Raw genomic sequence first — 22,910 nt, 5'->3', positions numbered from 1 at the left:
AAGTACAATGGCATGATCTCAGCCCACTGCAACCTCTGCCTCCCAGATTTAAGTGATTCTCCTGCCACAGCCTCCCGAGTAGCTGGGACTACAGGCGCCCACCACCATGCCCGGCTAATTTTTGTATTTTTAGTAGAAACGGGGTTTTGCCATGTTGGCCAGGCTGGTTTCAAACTCCTGATCTCAGGTGATCCACCCACCTCAGCCTCCCAAAGTGCTGGGATTACAGACGTGAGCCACCGCGCCCAGCCTTTTTTACTTTTTTTAATGGACAGTAATTGTAGATATGGGGTGCTCAGTAACGTTTCAACATATATATAATGATCAGACCTAGATGATTAGCATATCCATCGTCTCAAACATCATATCTGTGTTGGGAACATTTGGTATCTTCTAATCATTTGAAACTATACAATATAATATTGTTAACTGTGGTTATCCTACAGTGATACAGAATACTAGAACTTATTTCTCCCATCTAAATGTAATTTTGTATTCTTTAACAAATCTCTACTTATCTCTTCCTTTCCTTTCCCCTTCCTGGCCTCTAGTATCCTCTATTCTACTTTTTAATACTTCCGTAAGATCAGCTTTTTTAATTTCCACATGTGCGAGAACATGCAGCTTTTAACTTTCTGTTCCTGGCTTATTTCACTTGACATAATGTCCTCTAGTTACTTCTTGAGCATTAGATGTGTCTAAGACCATCACCCAGGCAGCCCCCATAATGCCTGTGGTCACGTTTGAGGAAAAGTGGTGAGAGAAGGCAGCAAGTAGCATGGTGCTTGTCATGTGCATGCCCCCTCTCTGTGCTTCCCCAGGAGAGAAGCAAGGCCGTCCACGGAGGCAGCCACGCTGTCCATAGGAGGTGGAGTTTGATTTGAATTTGATGGGAAGGGGAAGAGGGCGTGGCTGACTGCATGATGGGAACAGGCATGAGGCATAACACACATAGAGCAGGGCCAGCAGACTTGGATCAGGTCTCAGAATTCATCCTGCCCACCCTTCCTTCCAGCGCAGCAGTTGCTTGCAGCTCCTGACTTTTGTTTAAGCATGTCTCCATTCCTTACACATCCTTCTCCTTGCCCTTACCTCCCCCTTCCCTCTTTTCTCTCCAAGCTTCTGTAGGAGAAGCAGTTAAAAAGAACGAGAGGTAGAGAAGATAACGCTGATGCCAGTTAGAGTCTTACAAAAATGTGTGTATTCACACGTACATGTGTACTGAAGGGCAGCTTGATGGCCAAGGCACTATTTGATCAAAGGAAAAATAGGGAATCAGAAACAGAGTGCCAGGTGTGGTGGCTCACACCTGTAATCCTAGCACTTTCGGAGGCTGAGGTGGGAGGATTGCTTGAGCCCAGGAGTTCGAGACCAGCCTGGCCAACGTGGCGAAACCCCATCTCTACAAAAAAAACAAAAAATTAGCCAGGGGTGGTGGCCCTTGTCTGTAGTCCCAGCTACCCAGGGAGGCTGAGATGGAAGGATTACTGAGCCCAGGAGGGGCTACTTGAGCCTCAGTTGGGCCACTGCACTCCAGCCTGGGCAACAGAGTGAGATCCTATCTCAAAACAAAAACAAAGTAGCCTTGAAATGTCAGTTCAGGGAGTTTGGGTTTTAGTCCATCCCTTCCATTCTCTTTTTTCCGCCAAATATTTTCATGTTGAGTCCGAGGTGTAATTTACCCTGGGTCATGGTCTGCCATATTCTGTAGTACAGCTGTTAAATCCTTCTCTTTCAAGAGCTAACCAGTTGGACCAGGCACGGCAGCCCACGCTTGCAATCCCATCACTTTGGGAGGCCGAAGTGGGCGGATCACGAGGTCAGGAGATCGAGACCAGCCTGGCCAACATGGTGAAACCTGTCAGTACTAAAATACGAAAAATTAGCCAGGTGTGGTGGTGCATGCCTGTAGTCCCATCTACTTGGGAGGCTGAGGTAGGGGAATCGCTTGAACCTGGGAGGTGGAGGTTGCAGTGAGCTGAGATCACACCACTGCACTCCAGCCTGGCAACAGAGCGAGACTCCGTCTCAAAAGAAAAAAAAAAGAGCTAACCAGTTAACTAGGTATGGTGGTTCACACCTGTAATCTCAGCTACTCAGGAGGCTGAGGCTAGAGGATCACTTGAGGCCAGGAGTTCAAGTTCAGCCTGGATAACATAGCAAGAACAGATCTGTTCAAATAAAAATAAGTTTTTAAAAGAGCCAACCAGTTGCCTTTTCTCATTTTCATTACCCCTAGTTACATCAGAATATTGTCTTTTCTTCCCTGTAGTCTAGTGGCCAGCAAAGGGGGAGCAGTAATATGAAGTTTTCTGTTTCTAGTTGAAGAAAATGGCTTTTTTTTTCTTTTTTGAGACGGTGTCTCACTGTGTCGCCCAGGCTGGAGTGCAGTGGTGCGATCTCGGCTCACTGCAAGCTCTGCCTCCCGGGTTCACGCCGTTTTCCTGCCTCAGCCACCCCAGCAGATGGGACCACAGGTGCCTGCCGCCATGCCTGGCTAATTTTTTCTATTTTTAGTAGAGACGGGGTTTCACCATATTAGCCAGGATGGCCTTGATCTCCTGACCTTGTGATCCACCTGCCTCGGCCCCCCGAAGTGCTGGGATTACAGGCGTGAGCCACCGCGCCCAGCCAAGAAAATGGCTTTTAAGTGAAAAAAAAAAAAAAAAAAAATTTTTTTTTTTTTTTTTTTTTTTTTTTGAGACAGGGTCTCACTGTGTTGCCCAGGCTGGACTCAAAGTCTTAGGCTCAAGCGATCCTCCCAAGTAGCTGGGAATACAGGCATGTACCGTTATGCCCAGCTATATATGAGGATTTTTAAGTATTAAGTTTTTTTATGGTTGATTGTTAGTTTTATATTGGGAATACTATGAGTTTTGGCTTTCCCAGTTCGCAGCTGGGTAAGAAGTGGTCCCCCCACTGAGGCTGTGTTCAGGGATACAATTAGGGTGTGTGGACAGGCAGGTGCCACATCCCATCCAAGCACACTTCAGCAAGGGCCCCCCTGGAGGCTGCCCCCGTTCTGCTCATAGCCTGCCTTCTGGTCCAGTTTCTAAGATGTCAAGCAGCAAAGCTCAGCTTAACATTCTGCAATGGTGGAAACGCTCTAGCTCTGCACTCTCCAATGTGGTAACCACAAACCAGATGTGACCATTGAGTGCTAGTGGGACTGAGGAAATGAATTTTTTTTTTTTCTTAATTTAAACTTAAGTGGCCATGTATGGCTAGTGGCTGAACAGCACAGGCTTAGAGATACCCTCATCAATCCAAGTTCAGGCAATATGGTTGGGAATCTTTGGAAGGGGCCATAGAGCACTGGAACATCCTGTCCTCTAATGGAAGCTTGTGCCCAGGTTGCCACCCCAGCCCACCAGCAGAGAAGCGCAGGACCTTCTTCATTAGCTGAGGACTTGTGAGTAAATGATATCTGTCATTTTCTGTTTTGGGGCCCATCTTGGTAGCCTGCCTAGTTAAGCTGGTAGCATGTCTATTTAACAGAAGTTGGTGGCCGAGTGTCCAGCAAGACAGAGGGGTCTGGGTTGGGATGAGTAAGGATAGGGCTGTCGGCCTCTGGCTTTGCTGCCTCTGCTGCTGTGCACTTTGCTCCTTCATGTGGAGACCTGGGGACCAGAGGCAGTTTCACAAGATGACCATGTGTTGGTCATTGCGGTCTTTTTGATGACCAAGTCACAGTGACCCAGAGGCCTGCACTGCCCTGTGGAGATGGATGCTTGTATTATTCCACACAGTCTTCTTGGAAATTGCTCTCTGTATATGATGTAACTTTGTATCCAGGAAACAAGTTTATTGATTGACTTTTCTTTCTAATCATAACAAAAATAAGTCCTTGGTTTGAGAATCCCTAACCTCCCTATGGAGTAAAGAGCAGTTTAACATTTTCATCTCTGCCTTGCTGTCAACCACCCAGATCTTTAAAGAGCTGTTGAGGTCTCAGGGAATACTTTTATTACTGGGACGTCTCCATAGAAACAGTCTTTGTTTCATGATCTGTGTTTCATGATCTGTGACTTCCCCCCCACCTGATGTTGACCCTGCATTTCTGACATCATGGTCAGCTGTTTTGTGTTGCTTGTTATGTCATAGGCACAGGATTTGGCTCCAGGTGGGGGTTACAGTAATAAGAGCATGAGCTCTGTTTTTTTTTTTTTTTAATTAATGTATTTAATGCAATGAGCCACAACAATTAAGACAGAAGAGAAAAAAAGGCTGTGGTAGCTCATTAATAATTCCACTGTGCATAAAGAACCTTGCGTGGAGGATTTTTTTTTTCTTCTACTCTCATGAAAAAACAGCTGGGAATTCTACTTTCTGCAGCTCTCCTTGCAGTAGCATTTTAAAGCTGCTATCTCTGCTGCAGACTTTGATCTTGCTAGTGCGGTCAGAGCCCTGGATGGGTCGTTAGGAAATGCTGGTAGTCTGACTCCTCCCCGAGGGACAGCCGTCTGCCTCACAGAAGCCAGTCCCAGTGCCAAGAGCCCCATATTTCCCTCCTTAGGGCCCAGGAGCCTGAACCTACCCTTCAGCAAGGCAGGGTGGGGCTGGGAGGCCCCTGTGTCCCAAGCCCTGCAGTGTGCCAAAATAAGGAATAACAGTAGCACTGGGGTAGAGTGTAGGTGAATTGGAGTCTGTGTCTGATACACAACAGATCCAAAGGACATTAAACCCTTCTTGTTTTTCCCACCTCCCTCCTTGAGCCCACCATCCTCAGCATGGGAGCATGTAGATGCATGTGGGTATCTGAAGCTTCACAGAGCTTATAATGAGGAGCTCAGTAAATCCACTCTGCCTTTGAGCTTAAAGAGGGAAATGAAAGTGGCCTTCTCTTCTGGGGCGTTGATGTTTGTGTCTGCAAGCCATCTTGTTGGCTAGGCCACCTTGTGGGTCTTTTTGAGCTTGGATGATGATCTCGCAAGCTGTTTACTTCGACTTCACTATGCAGAAGTGCTGACTGGGCCCTCTGGACAGTGTCGGATGGTGCCTGGGCCCTGAAGAACACAGATTGAGAGACCTTGACTGGCTGGCCATGTAGGTGCAGTTGCCTGTTCAGAGTCCTCAGAAGAGGTTTTACTATACCTACTGCTCTTCATTCTTCCCTCCCAGCAGGGACTGGTCAGAGGAGAAGCTCCCCTGTGCCCTCCAGGTTTCTGAGCTCTCTAGCTGTGGTTCTGGCCCCTGCCAGGAACATGAATTGCGCTTCCTGACGGCCTGTGGACATGTATGAGAACAGAGGAGGGCATTGTCTACATAGTGTTCCTGCATGGGAGGCCTTGTCAGAGATGGACACTGCCTCAGGCAGATTGCTGTAGGAGACTTCGTTTCCAGATGTGTCTAGCATTAGTTTCAAGTTGTCATTAGCGTGCACTCATAGTGTCTTACTCTTTTCTGCTTCTAACTCAGAGGGAACGCATTTCCTAACATGAGGCGTGTTTTATTAATGGTCCATCACAGCTGGTCACTGTTACGTGGCCACGAGGGAACTGAGCCACCTGCGCCTTTCTGATGGCACCCTTTGCTGCTCGTGTGGTCCCCATCCTCATTGGTATAAACCCCTGTGGCGTAAGCGTGGCCCAGCCCCATGTGTGCTGTACTGTTTCTGTTTGGCCCAAACTAGAGACTGAGCCAGCATACTGCTTGCTGCCAGAGCCCAGGTAAGAAGAGAGCATGTCCCCTGAGCTCCAGTTGTCTGGCTCCTGCTGTTTATAAACTCTCTGGCAGATTGGAGCAGCAGGAGTCTTGGTCACACTATGTACTTGTGGGTTTTAAATTAACACATTTCATTTATTGCCTTGCTAGTTGCTTGCTGTGGGAGGGGCTTGGAGGTTAGTGGTAAGTTGCTGAGCTCTTGGGCCCACGGAGCCTAAAAGGCTGCCACCCACTCTCTTAGATACTCACGGGCTCCAACGAAAGACAGGCTGTGATGTTCCAGGTCTGGCCAAATATAAAAGAGTCTTTTTGATTTGTTTTAGAATACTGGGACCTGAAAAGTTTTCATGTGTATGTTCATTGCTTATTACTATTGCACTTGAAATCTGTGGGCACACAGGCTGCTAGTCTGGATCTCAGTTTAAATTTAACAAGGGTAAGTACCGTGGCTGCCTCCTGCCATGGTGCCTGGGAGCTCTCTGAGAATGTGTTATCAATATTTATTAACATTCTGCCACCGCGTTTTGCACCAGTGACCTGGCTGTCGGTCTCCAGGAGCTGTGGTGTGCAGAGTGAACTCATTAATTAGATTTCCTTGCCCTGATCTATGCACTACCCTTGTGTGAGAGCTCAGCTCACCTGGAGGCAGATGTGTCCTTGCCGCCATCCAGGATGCTGTCATCATGTTACCAGTTGGAATGAATCATTTTTCCTCCAAGGATTAAAAGCATCCTCATGGGATTTTACCTTCCTCTGAAGCATTTAGTGTGGATTATGTGATTTGTGTTGGAGGCTTCTGTGTCTCCATGGGTCGTAGGGCAAAGGTGACGGTGGGGCTCTTGGGCCTGGCCACCTTTCTGTCTCAGACACCTGGGCTTTCTCTGTACAGAGAAGAAAAGACGCGTCTAGATTTTAAAGTGTTTTTACAGGGAGGCTTTGGCTTGAGCCTGAGAAATGGGGTTAGCCTAGAATCAAGGATTTTTAAAATAGCATTTATTGGTGATATCATGGGAATATAGAAAAGATAAAATTTAAATCAGCTGTATCTTCTTACCCAAAGAGAATTATTGTTACATATTCCTAGATTTCCTTTCAGTCTTTTTTTTTTTTTTTTTTTTTTTAAGACAGTCTTGCTCGCCTAGGCTATAGTGCAGTGATGTGATAGTAGCTTACTGCAGTCTGAACTCCTGGGCTCAAGCAGTCTTCCCACCTCAGCCTCCCAAGTAGCTGAGACTATAGGCAAGTGCCATCACACCCAGCCTTTCAGTATTTTTTTTTTTTTTTAATAGTGGCAGGATCTCACTGTGTTGCCCAAGCTGGTCTTGACTCTTGGACTCAAGTGATCTTTCTGCCTCGGCCTCCCAAAGTGCTGGGATTACAGGTGTGAGCCATGGTACCCAGCCCCAAGTCTTTTTTTAATGCATAGAAACATTTTAATAAAATTAGCACATTTATACATTTGTACATCCTGGTTTTTTCAAGCAGTTTTGTTTCATGAGTGTTTTCCATACCATTAACTCTTTTAAAATGTTAATTTTTAAGTGACCGATATCCATCATGTTAAGGTATCCTAGCTTACTTGGGTTATCTCTAATGTTTTCCTATTAGAAGTAAGTGTAGCGACCTCCTACCTTCATGTCTGACCCTGTCAATCCCAGCCAGCATGACCACACCTACGTCCAGCTGTGAAGTCTCCATCTGACTGTCCCCTTCTGTCTTCCAGATTGTTTGCTACATGAAGAGAACTTCTCGGTGAGGTGCCCTAAGCACAAGGTGAGTCAGAGGCCCCAAGAGCTACCAGCAGGGATGGGATCGAGGGTGGCTTCTCCTGAAAGACTTGAAGACCAGGTGTTGGTGGGCCTCACCCACACCTGTCCCCACCTGTTCCTCCGGCTGCTAGTCCGCTCCTGGCCCTGGGAGGGTGGAGGGTCATGATGCTGAAGGGAGACCCGTGGCATGGGGGCCAGCACTCGGAGTATTATGAAGATCCCAGGAGAAATGTGTTTTGGGAGAAGGGAGTGTTTGTCTGTTTATTAAGAGAGGTGAGAATATCTAACTCGATCAAGCCACTGATTTCCACTTGAGATTAATAGAACCCCAGTTCACAGGTTGGCGTTTGGTAAGTCTGGTTCTAGGCCTTGAGGCCTGTGCAAAGGCATCTTCCTAGACTAGAAGTCGAGCTGACCCCAAGGCTCTGGGGAAGCTCACAGTCTCTTCCAGGTTATGCTTCTGCAGAAGCAGCCTGATGCACAGTGGATGGCCTGCCTCGGGCTCCACTTCCCAGTTTATTTAGGAGGTGGTCTCGTGGTCGCTCCCTTTAGGAAAGGGTGGGAGGTAAGGGGTGAATGGCCTGTTTGTGGATACCACATATGTGTGTGGGGAGGGTGTATATGGAGAAGGAGCCCCAAGAAAGGATCAGAACGGAGACCACTGCCACCTGATGTTTCCTGCAGGGGCTGCACCGTGTCTCTCACTGGGGTCACACTGACACCTGGTGGTCACTGGTCACTCGCAGTCTTAAATCTAGTAGGGCCGAAAGTACTAGAAGGAGGTTGTCCAGAGAGGTCTGCCCTCAAAATGCTCCTGAAAGATGCTTGCTTATGCTTTTCTTTAAAAATTATTTCCAGGGAAGGGTGGGGGGTAGGGGTCACAGGATCTTATATTCTCTTTATTTTTACTTAATTTGCATGTTATTTTTAGAACTCCCCTTTTTAAGGGTCACATTTTGCCTCAGAAAATCCTGTCTGAATGTCTCCTGTTTGTCGGTCAGGACTGACTCTGCCTTTTCTTTCCTTTTCCGTGTGCCACTCCTGTCCTCCCTTTGCCCTCCCTGATTTCTGCACTGTCCTCTCCCACCTGTCTGTCTCCTCTTGGTTTTGCCCGTGTCAGCCTCCCCTTCCGTGCCCTCTCCCCCCCTTGCAGAACAAGACCGCGAAAGGCAGCCTCAGCACAGAGCAGTCGGAGCGGGGGTGAGGGGGGCAGTGTGCTCGTGGGAATGGAAAGGACAGCAAGCACAGGTGAGTTGGGGCCGCCAGGCTCCCTGCACCCTGCCTGGCTCCCAGCAGGCCTTGTTGCCTCTGCCCTCCTGCTCGCTCCATGCTCTGCCGCCAGCATTTCATCCCGTGGATGACGACCCCAGGTGGATGCAGTGTTCTTCCATTGGTTACTTAGCTCCCCAGAATATCTGTGGAAAGGATTGGGGGCTTCTAAACTGTCTACTGCCGATGGGGTGCAGGGTGACTGTTCCTGAAGGCAGCCCTTCAAGGCACAGCTGGCCAGGGGTGGCCTTGTGAGTGTACACAACAGGCTTTTAGGTCTCTTTCTTGGGCGGGGCATCTCTTGCCAGTAGCCCCTGCTCTTTCCCCCATCTCAGAAAGGGTTCCAGTCAAAGGTCTCTTCTTTTTAATTTACTACATTTCTGTAAAGCTTATGGTGTGTTTTCCTTTGAAAACAACAGAACTCTTGGGTTTTGTTATTAGAAATCTTCTTTTTCCAGTGTTATGAAGGATTCCTTTTTGCAGAAGCACAAAGGAAAAAAAATCCTCAAAGATTTAGTAGACTCTAGCATCTGATTTAATTTTACTCTTAAAAATCTCGAGGCTGGGCATGGTGGCTCATACCTGTAATGCCAGCACTTTGGGAGGCTGAGGCAGAAGGATCGCCTAAGCCCAGGAGTTCAAGACCAGCCTGGGCAACAGTGAGACCCTGTGTCTACATTTAAAAAAAAAAAAAATTAGCCGTGTATGGTGGTGCGTGTGCCTTTAGTCCCATCCACTCAGGAGGCTGAGCTGGGAGGATCACTTGATCAAACCTGGAGGTTGAGGCTGCAGTGAGCCATGATCATGCTGCTGCATTCCAGCCTGGGCCACAGTGAGACCCTGTCTCAAAAAGAAAAAAAAAATTCTCGTGATTGAGTTGTGCTTGCTGTGAGTTTGTGTGGGATTGTGGTCACGGCCCTCTTGGCAGGCATCTGTGAAAACAGGATGATAGGACTTGGGTCTGTAGAAGCTGCAGGCCTCTGAGCTCCATGCTGCTCCTTCACACTCTCTGCCTCACTGAGGCATGAAGGGAAATAGGTTGTAAAGAAAAGAAAAACCAAAATGTACCTTGTGGCACTTGCTGCTACAGGATGGGGCAGGGGGACTAGTTGTCTCAGAAATATTCATTGAGCGGTCATTTCTCTCAAATGGGAGGACTTCTGTGTCGACCTCAGGAGTTTGACCCACACAGCTACGCTAGACCTGTCCCTTCTGGCACCACCATGTGCCTGACCACTTTCTGGAATGTGCCCTCCTCCTTGTTACCACTACTAATTTCCGGAGAAAATTCGAGAAGTCGAGTGGGGGCTGCTAAGTGCCTTCTTGATAGAGCGTTGAGTTTAGTGCCTTTCTCTTTCCTCTTCTGGGGAGTAGGGCTGGCAGTGAAGGGATCAGAGCAAAGTGGGGAGGTGGGTGGAAGCCATTCCATGTGTTCCTGGGTCAGAGGAACCAGATGAGCAAATGAAGCCTCTTGGACTTGGAGTACATTGCCACCATCAGCGAGTGGCTGCTGGTTTTCCAGAACCTGCTGGGCAGCACTGCCTGCTCCTTTTCCTGGGATTAGCCCTTAGGACAAGGCAGCCATTGCGTTGCATGGTTTTGAAAGGACTGTTTCTGTTGGCCCTCCTGCATGTCCCTACACTCCTGAGGGTGTTGCTGTGCCTTCCCATGGTCACCCCTGTGCCAGCACAGGCGCAGATGGTTAGAGTCAAGTTCTGTAGGGGACCATGTTGCGTATTCCTGAAATGTGTCCTAGAAGACCTGGTTAAGGAAAGAGCTTAAGTGTTTTTTGTTTTCGTCCTGGAATTGCATCTGTGTTTGAGAAAAAGAAAGAACAGGCCCTGGGCCTGGTGGACAAATCTCTTGGGGATTTTGTTCATCATCTGTTCCTCTCATCATTCTTGGGCCTTCCTTCCTAGCTGACAGGGCCCTTGACTCTTTTTTTTTTTTTTTTGGAAACGGATTCTCACTCTGTTGCCCAGGCTCGAGTACAGGGGCACGATCTCGGCTCACTGCAACCTCCATCTGTCAGGTTCAGGCGATTCTCCCGCCTCAGTCTCCCAAGTAGCTGAGACTACAGGCGTGCACCACCACGCCCAGCTAATTTTTGTATTTTTTGTAGAGATGGGGTTTCACCATGTTGCCCAGGCTGGCCTTGAACTCCTGACATCAAGTGATCTTTCCGCCTTGGCCTCTCAAAGTGCTGGGATTACAGGCGTGAGCCACAGCGCCCGGCCAACTCTTGAACAGAACAATGAGCTTCATCCTTCTGGGTTGAAGCACAGTGATGAAGTGGCCTCACCCATTGTAGAGCGTCGTCTCAGGTCCATTGAGGTTGAACCATTCCATTCAGCTCTTGGAGGGAAGGGATGGACTCACTGCATCCAGTCCTGTCCATCTGAAATGTTTTTTATGTGCTGTTCCCACAAGGCAGATACCTTTTCCTGGTTTCCCAGTTCAGCAGAGTGACATTGAGGGTGGTCACTGTCCTTCATTTGTGGTAGAAGCCCTGGTGACTGGGGATAGAACCACACCTCTAACTAAAGGAGGGCTCATCTTGGGCCCCATGCTGGGGATAGAGAGCCGCCATTATTGGGTGCCCTGACAAGGCAGGGAACAGACAGCGAATGTGCATGTGTGTCTGCCTCCTAGTGCACTGTGTTCTGACAGAGTGATATGATAGGTGCTGTGTGACTAAGGTCAGACCACTCCATGTCTCTGTGCTTTGGTTTCTTCTGTAAAAACATGAATAGCAGTGCCAACCTTTTGAGATTCCATTGGGAAATGTCTCTGAGTGCCAGCACAGCACACTGGCTCTCAGCCCGTTGGTCTGCCATGCCTAGCCTGGGTTTCTCTTGGGAGTTGGAGGGGTCAAGGCAGCAGATTGGACCCTGCAGCTGTCTCTTATAGCAAAAAATACCCAAGGCTTGGGGTTAAAAGATGCCGCTCCTGCCTCCCAGCCTCTGAGGTATCTGGTACCTGACCCTCGCCAGGAGTGCGGAGGGGAACAGTCCTTCTGCAGGCCTGTGGTTGCCCACTGTCTCCTTGTGCCAAGGTGGTTGCCTTGCTGGCTTGTGTCATTGGTTGGCAGGGCTTTTGACAGTGGAATCCCTATACCCAGCTCTTCCTCCTGTCATGAATTAAACAAGGTGGCCCCAGCTTCCGCTAACAGGCCCTGTAGTCCAGCACATGGGAAGCATAACCTTGATCAGGGCTGATGCTGCATCATGGATACTATGTACCCTGCACAGAACAGCCATGGATGGACGCTGAGCAAGGCAGGGAAGGGGGAGTGGCCCCCCTGCCCCTGGAGCTGGACATCACACAGCCCATTTGTGTGTATGCATGAATGTCACATTCTAGAGTTCCCCTTTCCCCAAACTGGTCCAGAGGCAGTCTGGGGTTACACCTCCAGAGGAGAGCCTGAGTCTGTCCACTTTCCTTCCCCACCAGCCCCAGCCCAGGCATTGTGGCTGCTATAGTGCCCGCCTCCCTGCCACTGCTCAGCAGCCAAGTGCAGTCTTCATTAGCCCTCCCTCCAGTCCTGTCTCTTCTCTGCGTCAGAGATTCTTGCATCTTCCAAACAAAGCCCAGACGTCTCACCTTGCGTTCCAGAGCCCTGTGGAAGTCTCAGGTGACTCTCTGGGCCCCTGGCTGCCTCCAGCTCCTCAGGGACCAGGCTTCCTCCCTCTGGGCTTCTGCACACACAGTTCCTTGTGCTGGAAACACTTTGGCTCCCCATCTTCATGTTGAAAACAGGCTCCATCTCCTGGGTCTCAGCTTAAATGCTACTTTCTCAGAAAATCCTTGTCTCCATTGCCCCTCTCCTCACTTGCAGCCATCCTAGCATCACCACAATTTCATATCATTTACTTGTTTACTACGTGTCTCTCCACTAGAATGTAAGCTCCATTAGGGCAGGGACCACGTCTTTCTTTGCACCATCAAAGCCAACCCAGAGCGGGGCATGTAACTATGCTAGTGCCAAGTGAGTCTGTGTTAAAGAAATGAGTGCATCCCAGACCGGGCACAGTGTCTTATGCCTATAATCCCAGCACTTTGGGAGGCAGGCGGATCACGAGGTCAGGAGATCGAGACCATCCTGGCTAACAATACAAAAATACAAAAAATTAAAATACTAAAATACTAAAAATATAAAAAATTAGCCAGGCATGGTGGTGGGCGCCTGTAGTCCCAACTACTCAGGAGACTGAGGCGGAAGAAAGGCATGAACCTGGGAAGTGGAGTTTGCAGTGAGCCTAGATCACGCCGCTGCACTCCAGCCTGAGTGACAGAGTGAGACTCCATCTCAAAAAAAGAAGAAAGAAATGAGTGCATCCCAGAGAAGAAAGGGCTCTTGGACCCTGACCGTCAGTGCCCTAAATCAGTATAGATTCAGAATTAGGTTTCTCTTCATATCCTCCCTCTCTAGTCGGAATTAATGTCTGTTTTAGAAATGAGGAAATGGGCTCTGGGCGAATCCTGGCCAAGGTGAGTGGTGTTGAGATGATGAGCTTTTGCTGCAGTTGGGAAAGGCAGGCTTGGAGTCTGATGTGGAAGGACGTGAGGATGGCATCCCGGGTTCAGGCCACGGATGAGGCCAAAGGGGAGCAGAAAGGACAGTGTGAGCGAGAAGGGAAGGGAGGAAACAAGTGAGGGAGCCTGGGAAGGTGTTGGCCCAAGACGAAACCCTGGATGCTGAGCAGCAAGGTGACGTTCTTTAAAAGAGAATTCACAGTCTTCAGCACAGGGGTGGCAGGTCACTCCTGCTGCTCAGGCTGGCTGGCACCAGGGCTGCTCCCAGGCTCACTGTCTGGGATCCAGCCATCTCTCAGCCACACCCCATGCCCTAGGACATGCAGCCCCTAGGGCCCAGTTGGGAAAGCCCCAGTCCCACCTCTGGCCATGTCGCTTTGGGCTACATGTGTTGCCTTCCTGAGCTTTAGCTCTCTTGAAGATGGGGGTCAGGCAGGTCCACGTTACTGTGAAATATTATCTGTAAAGCTTCTAACCCAGGGCCTGGCACATAGTGCTTAGAGAATTTTCCTTCCTTCCTAATTTCCCTACTGAAGGAACAACTTTTTTGAAGTAACTCTTGAAAAGTTAGGGTCCCATTACATTCAGGGTATCGTGTGTTTGGGCTGGTCTAGTCATCAGACCTGGGGAACACGAAGGCTGTGGAGGGCAGAGCCCCAGGCTGCAGGTGCTGAAGAACTGCGGCTGCCTGGGCCACCACGCACCCCAGGGAGGGGCCCACAAGTAGCAGCTCGCAGAGCCGACTGGCCAGGCAGACCCTGGTTGCTGATGTGTGCTTCATTCTTCAGTGGGGAGCTGGTGTAGTGTCCTCTTCTTCTGAGTAATGAGCAAGATTGGGGTGCAGGCCCAAGACTGCTGTGTGTTGGTAAAGAGGGCAAACCCTGCCCTGTCGCCTCCTTGAGCAGAGCCTGGCAGGGTACGTGTGGGCATTGACCTTGATTCACATGGGCATCCTGCAACCCCAACAAGATGACACCCTTCTGTGTTCCTGGAGGTAGGGTGCCCATTAGCTCAGCTGCTGGCCTGCATTCCCAGGGCTTGCTTTTACTTGTCTGTGGTGATGTTGTGCCATGGCCTCTGTGTGTGTTCCTGCTCATTGGTGTTTTCTGCCAAGTAGTCAGGAACCTCCTTGGGCAAGAGCATGTGCATGTACGTGCTTGGGAACAGCTCAATCTTAGCTCCCGCAGGCCCCAGCAGGAGCTAAGCAGTTCTGCGTGTGTGAACTTTATGGAAGCAGAAAGGGCTGGTGACACTTGGGTTCTTGGGGTTTATTTGTCAGGGGAGGGCACCAAATTGGGCTTGAGGAAGCAGTTAGGTGAGCCCCAGTGACAGTCTTAAGCACAGTGATTGGCAGATAGCAAGTGAAGGAGGGGCGAGGCTGCCACCACTTCTGGCTTCTGGTGAAATTTTACTGGACTGATTCCTAGGAAGCTGCTGTTTCTCTTTGAGACCTTTCCACATCAGATGGCCCATGAAGCATTCCACAGGGACCTTTGGTACAATCCATCTGTCCTACGTGGGCCATCAGAATCCCCTTCTGCACCTGGGCTGGAAGAGGAGAGAAGCCCTCCAGCTTGGGGATGGGGGACCTAGGGGTCTCAGGCTCCTGAGAGGTCAAAAGGATTAACATAGTCCAGCTCTGTCTGAGCCTCAGAAAACCTGCCCTCCCTGTTAGAGGCCATGGGAAGAGCGTTCTTTTTAAGCATGAAGAACTGACTGGGCCAGGTGTAGTGGCTCACGCCTGTAATCCCAACATTTTGGGAGGCCGAGGTGGGCAGATCACTGAGGCCAGGAGTTCAAGACCAGCCTAACATGGCAAAACCACATCTCTCCTAAAAATACAAAAATTAACCAGGTGTGGTGGCGTGCACCTGTGATCCCAGCTACTCGGGAGGCTGAGGCACAAGAATCACTTGAACCCAGGAGGCGGAGGCTGCAGTGAGCCAAGATCGCACCACTACACTCCAGTCTGGGCAATAGAGCAAGACTGTCTCAAAAAAAAAAACAAAAACAAAAAAACAAATGACTTTGTCATTAGCCAAGCATGGTGGCGTGTACCTGTAGTCCCAGCTACTTGGAAGGCTGAGGTGGGAGGATTGCTTGAGCCCAGGAAGTCAAGGCTGCAGGGAGCCAAGGCGACAGAGCCATGTCTTGTCTCAAAAACAAACAACTAGCTGTGTCGACTAGAGGCAGCTGTGAAACTGTCCTAAGAGGCTGGACTTCGAGAAGTTTCTTCCACAGATTGACCAGGTACTGTAGGTTTCAGTCACAGCTGGGGTCCTGACACTGGCAAAACCCCACCAGCTGCCCCACAAGTGGGGCCAGCCCTGAGGTCAGGGAGTTCTCTGCTGTCCTGGTTCCTTTATGCACTAGGAAGGCAGACATGCCCTGAGGAGCCCTCAGAGTCCGGCCCCAGCACCCCCACTAGGTCATTGCTGCCTTTAATCACATTGCAGATCCAGAGCCACACAGTGGCCCTGGCATTGGTCTCGGGTGTGTCCCATATCAGCAGCACATCTACAGAGGGATCTGAGTGCAGGCTCCCTGCTGAAAGCTCCCAGGGGTACCACGGAACAGCGGCTGTTAGTCGTGGACCCTGTGGAGGCTCCTGGCCTTCACTGTCTGTCCCTTATCTTCCAGGTGAGACTGTGGAGATGAGAAGGTGGTGGACACTCGTGATGGAATGGAAATCGTCCTACTGTGCAGCCACACCCTGCCCTGCCCCGCCCCGCGTGCCTGCCCATGCCAGCACTTCCTTCCTTAAGTTCTCACATCACACTCAAACCAGTGACACCACAGGAAAGAAAGACCCAAGACGTTGGAATGGCTGTTTCCATGGACACAATCTCCATAGTGACAATGTGGGGGGGGGGGGGGGGGGGTGGGATGATGGGGAAAGGGTGGGGGGGATTAAAAGGGAGGGATAAAAAATATATATATATAAATCTATTTTTAGTCTGGAAAGACTTTGTTTAAATGAAAGGTGCGCTATCCCTTTTGATTCTATTTTAAAATTATCTAGTTAAAGATCTCCAAATTTGTTGCGATGACAAGTGAAATTTAAATGTGAAATTGAACTGAACAAACCCTCATCTCATAAAGGACGGGGTGTGTGTGTGGCGTTGATCTTTAGCCTGTCTCACACCAGTTCAGAAAACACTAGACCCAGGATTGAAAAAGCAGACAAACCACACCAGAACCATCCTTTTGTCATTAATTTGTCTCAAAGTGGGAAGGTTTTGGGGGAGGGGGAAATATAGGGATGGTCCATGTTTTCAAGAGTAGGGGAATGATGTTTAAACGCAAAAATAAATTTTTTTTTCATTTCCAGAAACACTATTTATTTATGTTTTTTAAAATTTTTTCTTTTTGGGGGTGAAATTGGCAGATGCCTGAGGTCATAGCTGTGTCCTGGGTCACTGTGGCTGGTGAGGACCTCAAGGACCCCATCAAGTGTACACAGCAGCAGCAAAATCAAGGGATGACCCTCCTCTGGGGCCCCCTGTCCTCAGCACATTCCAGGCAGCTGTGCCCTGACCCACAGGGACCCGTGGGGATGGGAGGAGGCCCAGGCCTGTGCTGCCAGAGCTGGCAGTGTGAGCTGTAGGCAGGGATGGGGAGGGACTGTCGCTGTGATCAGAGTGGGTTAAGCTGACCAGGAACACCCATTTAACCCCTTTTTCTTTTTGCTTTCATTTTTATAAAGGAAAAGAGGACCTGTCAGATAGGCAGCCCCATGCTACATGATTCTTTATGTTGTGTTGTGTTGTTTTGTTTTGTAAACTGTATAATTTTTAAATATCTGAGTTTTAAAAAAACAAAAAAGTACAAAAAAATCTTGTTATGGCCTTAAGAAGGGGTTAGTGCATCTTTCAGGGGTCACTCTGCCATGGGGATAAAATAGCTGTTTCACAAACAGTTTTATTTAAAAAAACAAAAAACAAAAAAAATCAAAAAATCAAAAAAATAATAAACTTCATTTTAACCTTGTTTCCTTCTTCTGTTTAATTTAAAGTGAATGCGTTTCTTCCTTCTCCCATTCTAACCCCCAAAGGATAGCTCTGGTTCTCCAGAGGAGGCCACGATCAGAACCGGTCTGTCCCGTTCCTGGCCTCTCGATGGCCACGCAGCCGGGAAGCAAACAAAATTTAGGGTTCGTCTGCCACTCCTCTGGGCAGGTGGAGTGTGGCCGGTGTATGGGGACAGTCAGATTTACTCAAGTTGATATGAAGACATATTTCCAATTAACATTAAGGGTTATAAAAAAATGGAATGTTAATGGACTTTTTTAGAGAATAGAAATACTGGAAGCAATGTTGTGAAGTAGAAATAAGCAATTATAAATGAGTTCTGTGTTCATCAATTTGGGGCAGCAGAAATGGCAGATTAATTGTGTTTTAATGGCTACATCAAGCAGTCCATTTCTCATTTCACTCCACCAGGATGAGGTGTGGGTGGGTGCGCCTTGCCGGCCGTAGGACCAAGCTTGGGCAACTGAACAGGACCTGCATAGAAATGATGGCTTTTTTGAGCTAGTTGTTGTCTCATTCTGGTCTTGACTTGGCATTAATACAGTTAAAATGAAATGGATAGACTTCCGGTGTCAAGGGCTAAACCACAAAACTTGAAAAATATGTATCTTGAGGAAAATATTTTCCTGACAGCAAATGTTTGTCATTTTGTCTTTTATTCTTTTGTCCCCTTTTGATTTGCTTGAGTGGAGCACTTGTGATTGTTCTAGGTCTTTCCTTAAATTGGCTTCAGAAATGACTTTTACTGGGGAGTGGCAGTGATACACGCATGCCTCCCGACTCCAGTTTCTGGCTTCTGTAGTTCGCCTCAACTGCTCAAGTGCCTTTTAGTTCCTTTAGTGTTTGTCTTAATTGATTTTTTTAAAGTAGTTTTATGTTCACAGCAGGATTAGGCTGACGGTACAGAGAGTTCCCATATAACCCCTTCCCCCGTATGCATACCTTCCCCTCTATCAACATCCCAACCAGAGTGGCACACTGTTTTCACCCAAAGTCCATAGTTTATACTAGGAGCCACTCCCGGTGGTGTACATTTTATGGCCTTTGACAAATGTATAAAGACCTGGATCTGGCAGGGTGTGGTGGCTCTCGCCTATAATCCCAGCATTTTGGGAGGCTCAGGTGGGCGGATCGCTTGAGTTCGAGAACAGCCTGGGCAACATGGTGAAACCCCATCTCTACATAAAAATACAAAATTAGTCGGGCATGATGGTGCACGCCTGTAGTCTCGGCTACTTGGGAGGCTGAGATGGGAGGATCACTTGAGCCCAGGAGGTCGAGGCTACAGTGGGTCGTGATCGCGCCACCACACTTCAGCCTGGGCGACAGCAAAATCCTGTCTCAAAAAACAAAAGACATGGACCCACCATTATCCAGAGTAGTTTCACTGCCCCAGGGATCCTCTGTGTCCCACTGTTGATTCCTCCTTACCCCCAGTCCCTCACCACTGAGCCTTTTACTGTCCCCCAAGTTTTGCCTTTTCCGAAGTGTCATATAGTTGAGATTAGATAGTAGATAACCCTTTTTAGATTGGCTTCATTCACTTGGTAATGTGCATTTAAGGTTCAACCATGTCTTTTCATGACTTGATGGCTTGTTTCTTTTTAGTGATAAATAATTCCATTGTCTGACTCTACCACAGTTTATCCATTCACCTGCTGAAGAACATCGTGGTTGCTTTCAAGTTTTGACAATTACAGATAAAGCTGCTGTAAACATCCCTTTGCAGGTTTTTGCGTGGACATAAGGTCTCAACTCCTTTGGGTAAGTACAGGAAGCACAGTTGGTGGATTGTATGGTAAGAGTATGTCTAGTTTTGTAAGAAATTGCCAAACTGTCTGGATCACCTGAGGTCAGGAGTTTGAGACCAGCCTGGCCAACATGGTGAAACCCTGTCTCTACTAAAAATACAAAAATCAGCCAGGCGGCCGGGTGCGGTGGCTCACGCTTGTAATCCCAGCACTTCGGGAGGCCGAGGCGGGCGGATCACGAGGTCAGGAGATCGAGACCACGGTGAAACCCCTTCTCTACTAAAAATACAAAAAATTAGCCGGGCGTGGTGGCGGGCATCTGTGGTCCCAGCTACTCGGAGAGGCTGAGGCAGGAGAATGGCGTGAACCCGGGAGGCGGAGCTTGCAGTGAGCCGAGATCGTGCCACTGCACTCCAGCCTGGGCGACAGAGTGAGACTCTGTCTCAAAAAAAAAAAAAAAAAAAATCAGCCAGGCATGATGGCTCACGCCTGTAGTCCCAGCTACTCGGGAGGCTGAGGTGGGAGGATTGCTTGAACCCAGGAGGCAAAGGTGCCAGTGAGCTGAGATCATCGTGCCACTGCGCTCCTAGCCTGGGTGACAGAGTGAGGGAGACTCTGTCTCAAAAAAAAAAAAAAAAAAAAATTGAAAAAAGGAAAAGAAATTGCCAAACTGTCTTCCAAAGTGTCTGTACCATTTTATACTCCCACCAGCAATGCATGAGAGTTCCTGATGCTCCACATCCTTGCCAGCATTTGGTGGTGTCAGTGTTCTGGATTTAAGCCATTCTAATAGGTGTGTATATAGCCATTTATTTTTTTAATACTTAAAAAGTTTTTAAATTGTGGTTTAAAAAATGTACCATCATAACAGTCACAGTACAGTTTAGTGGTGGTAAATGTGTTCACATTGTTGTGCAACCAATCTCCAGAACTTTTTCATTTTATAAAACTGAAGCTTTACCCATTAAACTGCCCCCCTGCAGGCCGGCCCTGCCTCTGGAGCTTTCCATTTCTGTTTCTAGGGTACAAGCAGCCCTCGATACCCACAGGCTCCACATCCACAAATTCAACCACATATTGAAGATACTTGAAAAAGTATAACAACTAAAAATACAAATAAGAGCAGTACAGTATAGCAACTATTTATGTAGCATTTACACTGTATTAGGTATTATAAACTAGAGATGATTTAAAGTATACAGGAGCATATGCATAGGTATACTATGCCATTTTACATAAGGAACCTGAGCATCCTTGGATTTCGGTATTTACCGGGGGTCCTGGCACCAATCGCCTCCAGGATACCCAGAGACAACTATTCCACTGCCCATGACTCTATCCCCTTGCAGCTGTGGAAACGCAGAGGTGCTGCTCTGAGGGCAGACAGACCCCACCACTCAGCACTCTGAGTCGGACCCAGCAGAAACCTGTCCCATGGGAGGAGCTGGGAATTGGAGGGTCCCTCCCAGTAGCATTGCTGTGCCTGGCAGGGGGAAGGGCAAGAACAAGCAAAATGCTCCAACTTCCCTTCCCAGTGCAGTCCCTTCCGGCTCTGCACCAGCTGGCATTGCAGCATCCTAACTAGTTTATAGAATTCTCACGATGTTTTGGTCTCCTATAGCTTTAACATTGAGCTCTCTAGGAGAACAAGAGCCCGGAGTTTCCTAGTCTACCGCTGGCTGACATATTTTCACACCATCTCACTTGGCAACGTCCATAGGGCCTGCCAGGGCACAGTGCATTTTTCACCATGACACAAGGAGTACTAGCGTTCAGGGAAGGCCGGTTGGATCTGTTTCCTAAAAATAATAAATCCCAGAAACGCCTATACTGACAATTAATAGAATGTAATGTCCAAACAGTATAGAATAGTAGCTCAGCATACACATTGGACATGGACTCTTAACACCGCTCTGTGACTCGAACCTTGTTATGTGATCTCTGAGCCTCAGTCTGTGTGCCTTGGGGAGCATAAAACCACCTCCTTAGGGGGCTGTGGGAGGATTAATGAGCTGGAGCACACAGAGTCTGACCAGCAGTTTCTGGCACATAAGTGCCCAATCAATGGAAGCCACAGGTGCACAATGATTGGAAAAGGCCACAGGCATCGTTATTGAAAGTTTTCCTCATGCTGCGTATCTTGAATTACAGGCCTCTGGCTGGTAAGGAGGGCACTCGGGAGGACACTGCCCACGTTGCAGGCATGCCTGTCCCTGCCCTTCACACCCCCATCATGATTCATGATGACTGCTTGGGGGAGGGCCTGACACCTCAAAAGGTCAAGAGTGCATACAGGTAATGTATAAAGGGCCACCATGTAACAAGCACCTGGACCATCCTGCTATCCCTGCACCTTGATTCTCTCACAGTCCCAGGTAGAAGGGTGCTGCCATGTAGGACAGGAACATTCATTCAGCTGAGGCCAGTTTGGGAGACCACAAGCCAGATCTGAGAAGTCCCCAGATGTATATGAGTCTTGCTTTCTTTGTCAGTTGAGTGGCTTCAAAACTTCTGTTGGGCCAGGTGGCTCACACCTCTACTCCCAACCCTTTGGGAGGCCAAGGCAGGAGGATCACTTGAAGCCAGGAGTTCAAGACCAGCATGGGCAACATAGAACCCATCTCAACAAAAAAGCCGAGTGTAATGGTGTGCACCTGTAGTTCTAGCTATGCGGGAGGCTAAAATGGGAGGATCTCTTGATTGAGCACAGGAGTGAGCTATGATCACACCTCTGTACTCCAGCCTGGGCAACAGAGCAAGACCCTGTCTCTAAAAAAAAATTTTATTTTTTTTTTTTAATTTTAAATAAACTGTTCTCCCTGCCTTCTGTTCCCCAGATCCAGTCTTCATCCAGACCTGAAAAGACCCAGGCTCCAGCTGCTGGCCTCTTGCTACCCCTCAGGCCACCTGCACAGGAAATTCCAGGGGTGGGTTGGTCCCACTGCCAGTGCCATGGCCTATAGTGCTAGGCAGCCCCTCAGTCAGCTAGACAAAATTCTCCATGAATCCTTCCCAGAAAGTCCTGTTCCAGCCTGGGGCAATGTCCCCATGACCTTCATGGCACTGCTGGCTTGTCATGTCAGCTATGTTACCTTCCTTCTCCTCATGGTCATCATTACGTTGGGGCATTGACTCACAGCCTTCCCACCATGCTCCCAGTACACAGCTCAGCACCCAGTACAACCCATACCTCCAGCTTGGGTGGAGCTCTCACGCCAGGCCACCTCTCACCCACCACCCTAACCTGGGTAGGCAACTAGAGCGAGCAGGGGCAAGGACCTCTGGAGCAGCCCTTACCCGCCCTGGCCTGACCCTGCACCCACTGGCAGCACAGTCAACACAGTAGGTTGGCTCACAGCAGAAGGCAAAGGCCATCATCAGCTGCCTTTATAAGGGAACGGTCATGCACTCGGTGTGCTGAGAGTGTCCTGCCTGGTCCTCTGTGCCTGGTGGGGTGGGGTTGCCAGGTGTGTCCAGAGGAGCCCAGTGGGCAGTGAGGCAGCCATGGGGCTGGATGCACTGGTGCCCCTGGCAGTGACAGTGGCCATCTTCCTGCTCCTGGTGGACCTGATGCACCGGCGCCAACGCTGGACTGCACGCTACCCACCAGGCCCCCTGCCACTGCCCGGGCTGGGCAATTTGCTGCACGTGGACTTCCAGAACACATCATACTGCTTCAACCAGGTGAGGGAGGAGGTCCTGGAGGGCGGCAGAGGTGCTGAGGATCCCCCACCACCAGCAAACATGAGTGGTGGGTGGAGCCACAGTCTGGACCAGAAGCTAGGCTGAGAAGGGGAAGCAGGTTTGGGGGACTTCCTGGGGGAGGGCCATTTATACATGGCGTGAAGGACTGGATTTTCCAAAGTCCAAGGAAGAGTAGGGCAAGGGCC

General features: G+C 49.0%; 1 protein-coding gene and 1 long non-coding RNA gene across 3 annotated transcripts in view; both read left to right on the top strand.

Moving 5' to 3' along the window:
- The window catches only part of TCF20 (transcription factor 20), a 72,901-nt gene extending 55,673 nt beyond the window's left edge, over positions 1-17,228 (top strand). The window contains exons 3-5 of one of the 2 annotated variants that reach the window (XM_032138820.2): positions 7,388-7,437; positions 8,554-8,681; positions 15,879-16,097. In XM_032138820.2, the coding sequence (XP_031994711.1) occupies positions 7,388-7,437; positions 8,554-8,637 (134 nt within the window). In that variant the 3' untranslated portion in view covers positions 8,638-8,681; positions 15,879-16,097. Of the gene's footprint in view, positions 1-7,387; positions 7,438-8,553; positions 8,682-15,878 lie in introns of both variants that reach the window. The other variant, XM_058431190.1, reaches the window with a different exon arrangement.
- A 1,359-nt stretch (positions 17,229-18,587) lies between these two features.
- LOC131382008 (uncharacterized) lies at positions 18,588-22,704 on the top strand. Its single transcript, XR_009211143.1, has 4 exons — positions 18,588-19,033; positions 19,732-19,813; positions 21,172-21,315; positions 21,858-22,704. It is a non-coding gene; the product is annotated as an uncharacterized LOC131382008 (long non-coding RNA).
- The last annotated feature ends 206 nt before the right edge of the window (positions 22,705-22,910 follow it).

Source organism: Hylobates moloch, unplaced genomic scaffold (assembly GCF_009828535.3).
Source record: "Hylobates moloch isolate HMO894 unplaced genomic scaffold, HMol_V3 SCAFFOLD_19, whole genome shotgun sequence".
NCBI lineage: Eukaryota > Metazoa > Chordata > Mammalia > Primates > Hylobatidae > Hylobates > Hylobates moloch.
The sequence above is the reverse complement of the archived record's forward strand: the minus strand, read 5'-3'. Positions and strand labels throughout refer to the sequence as shown.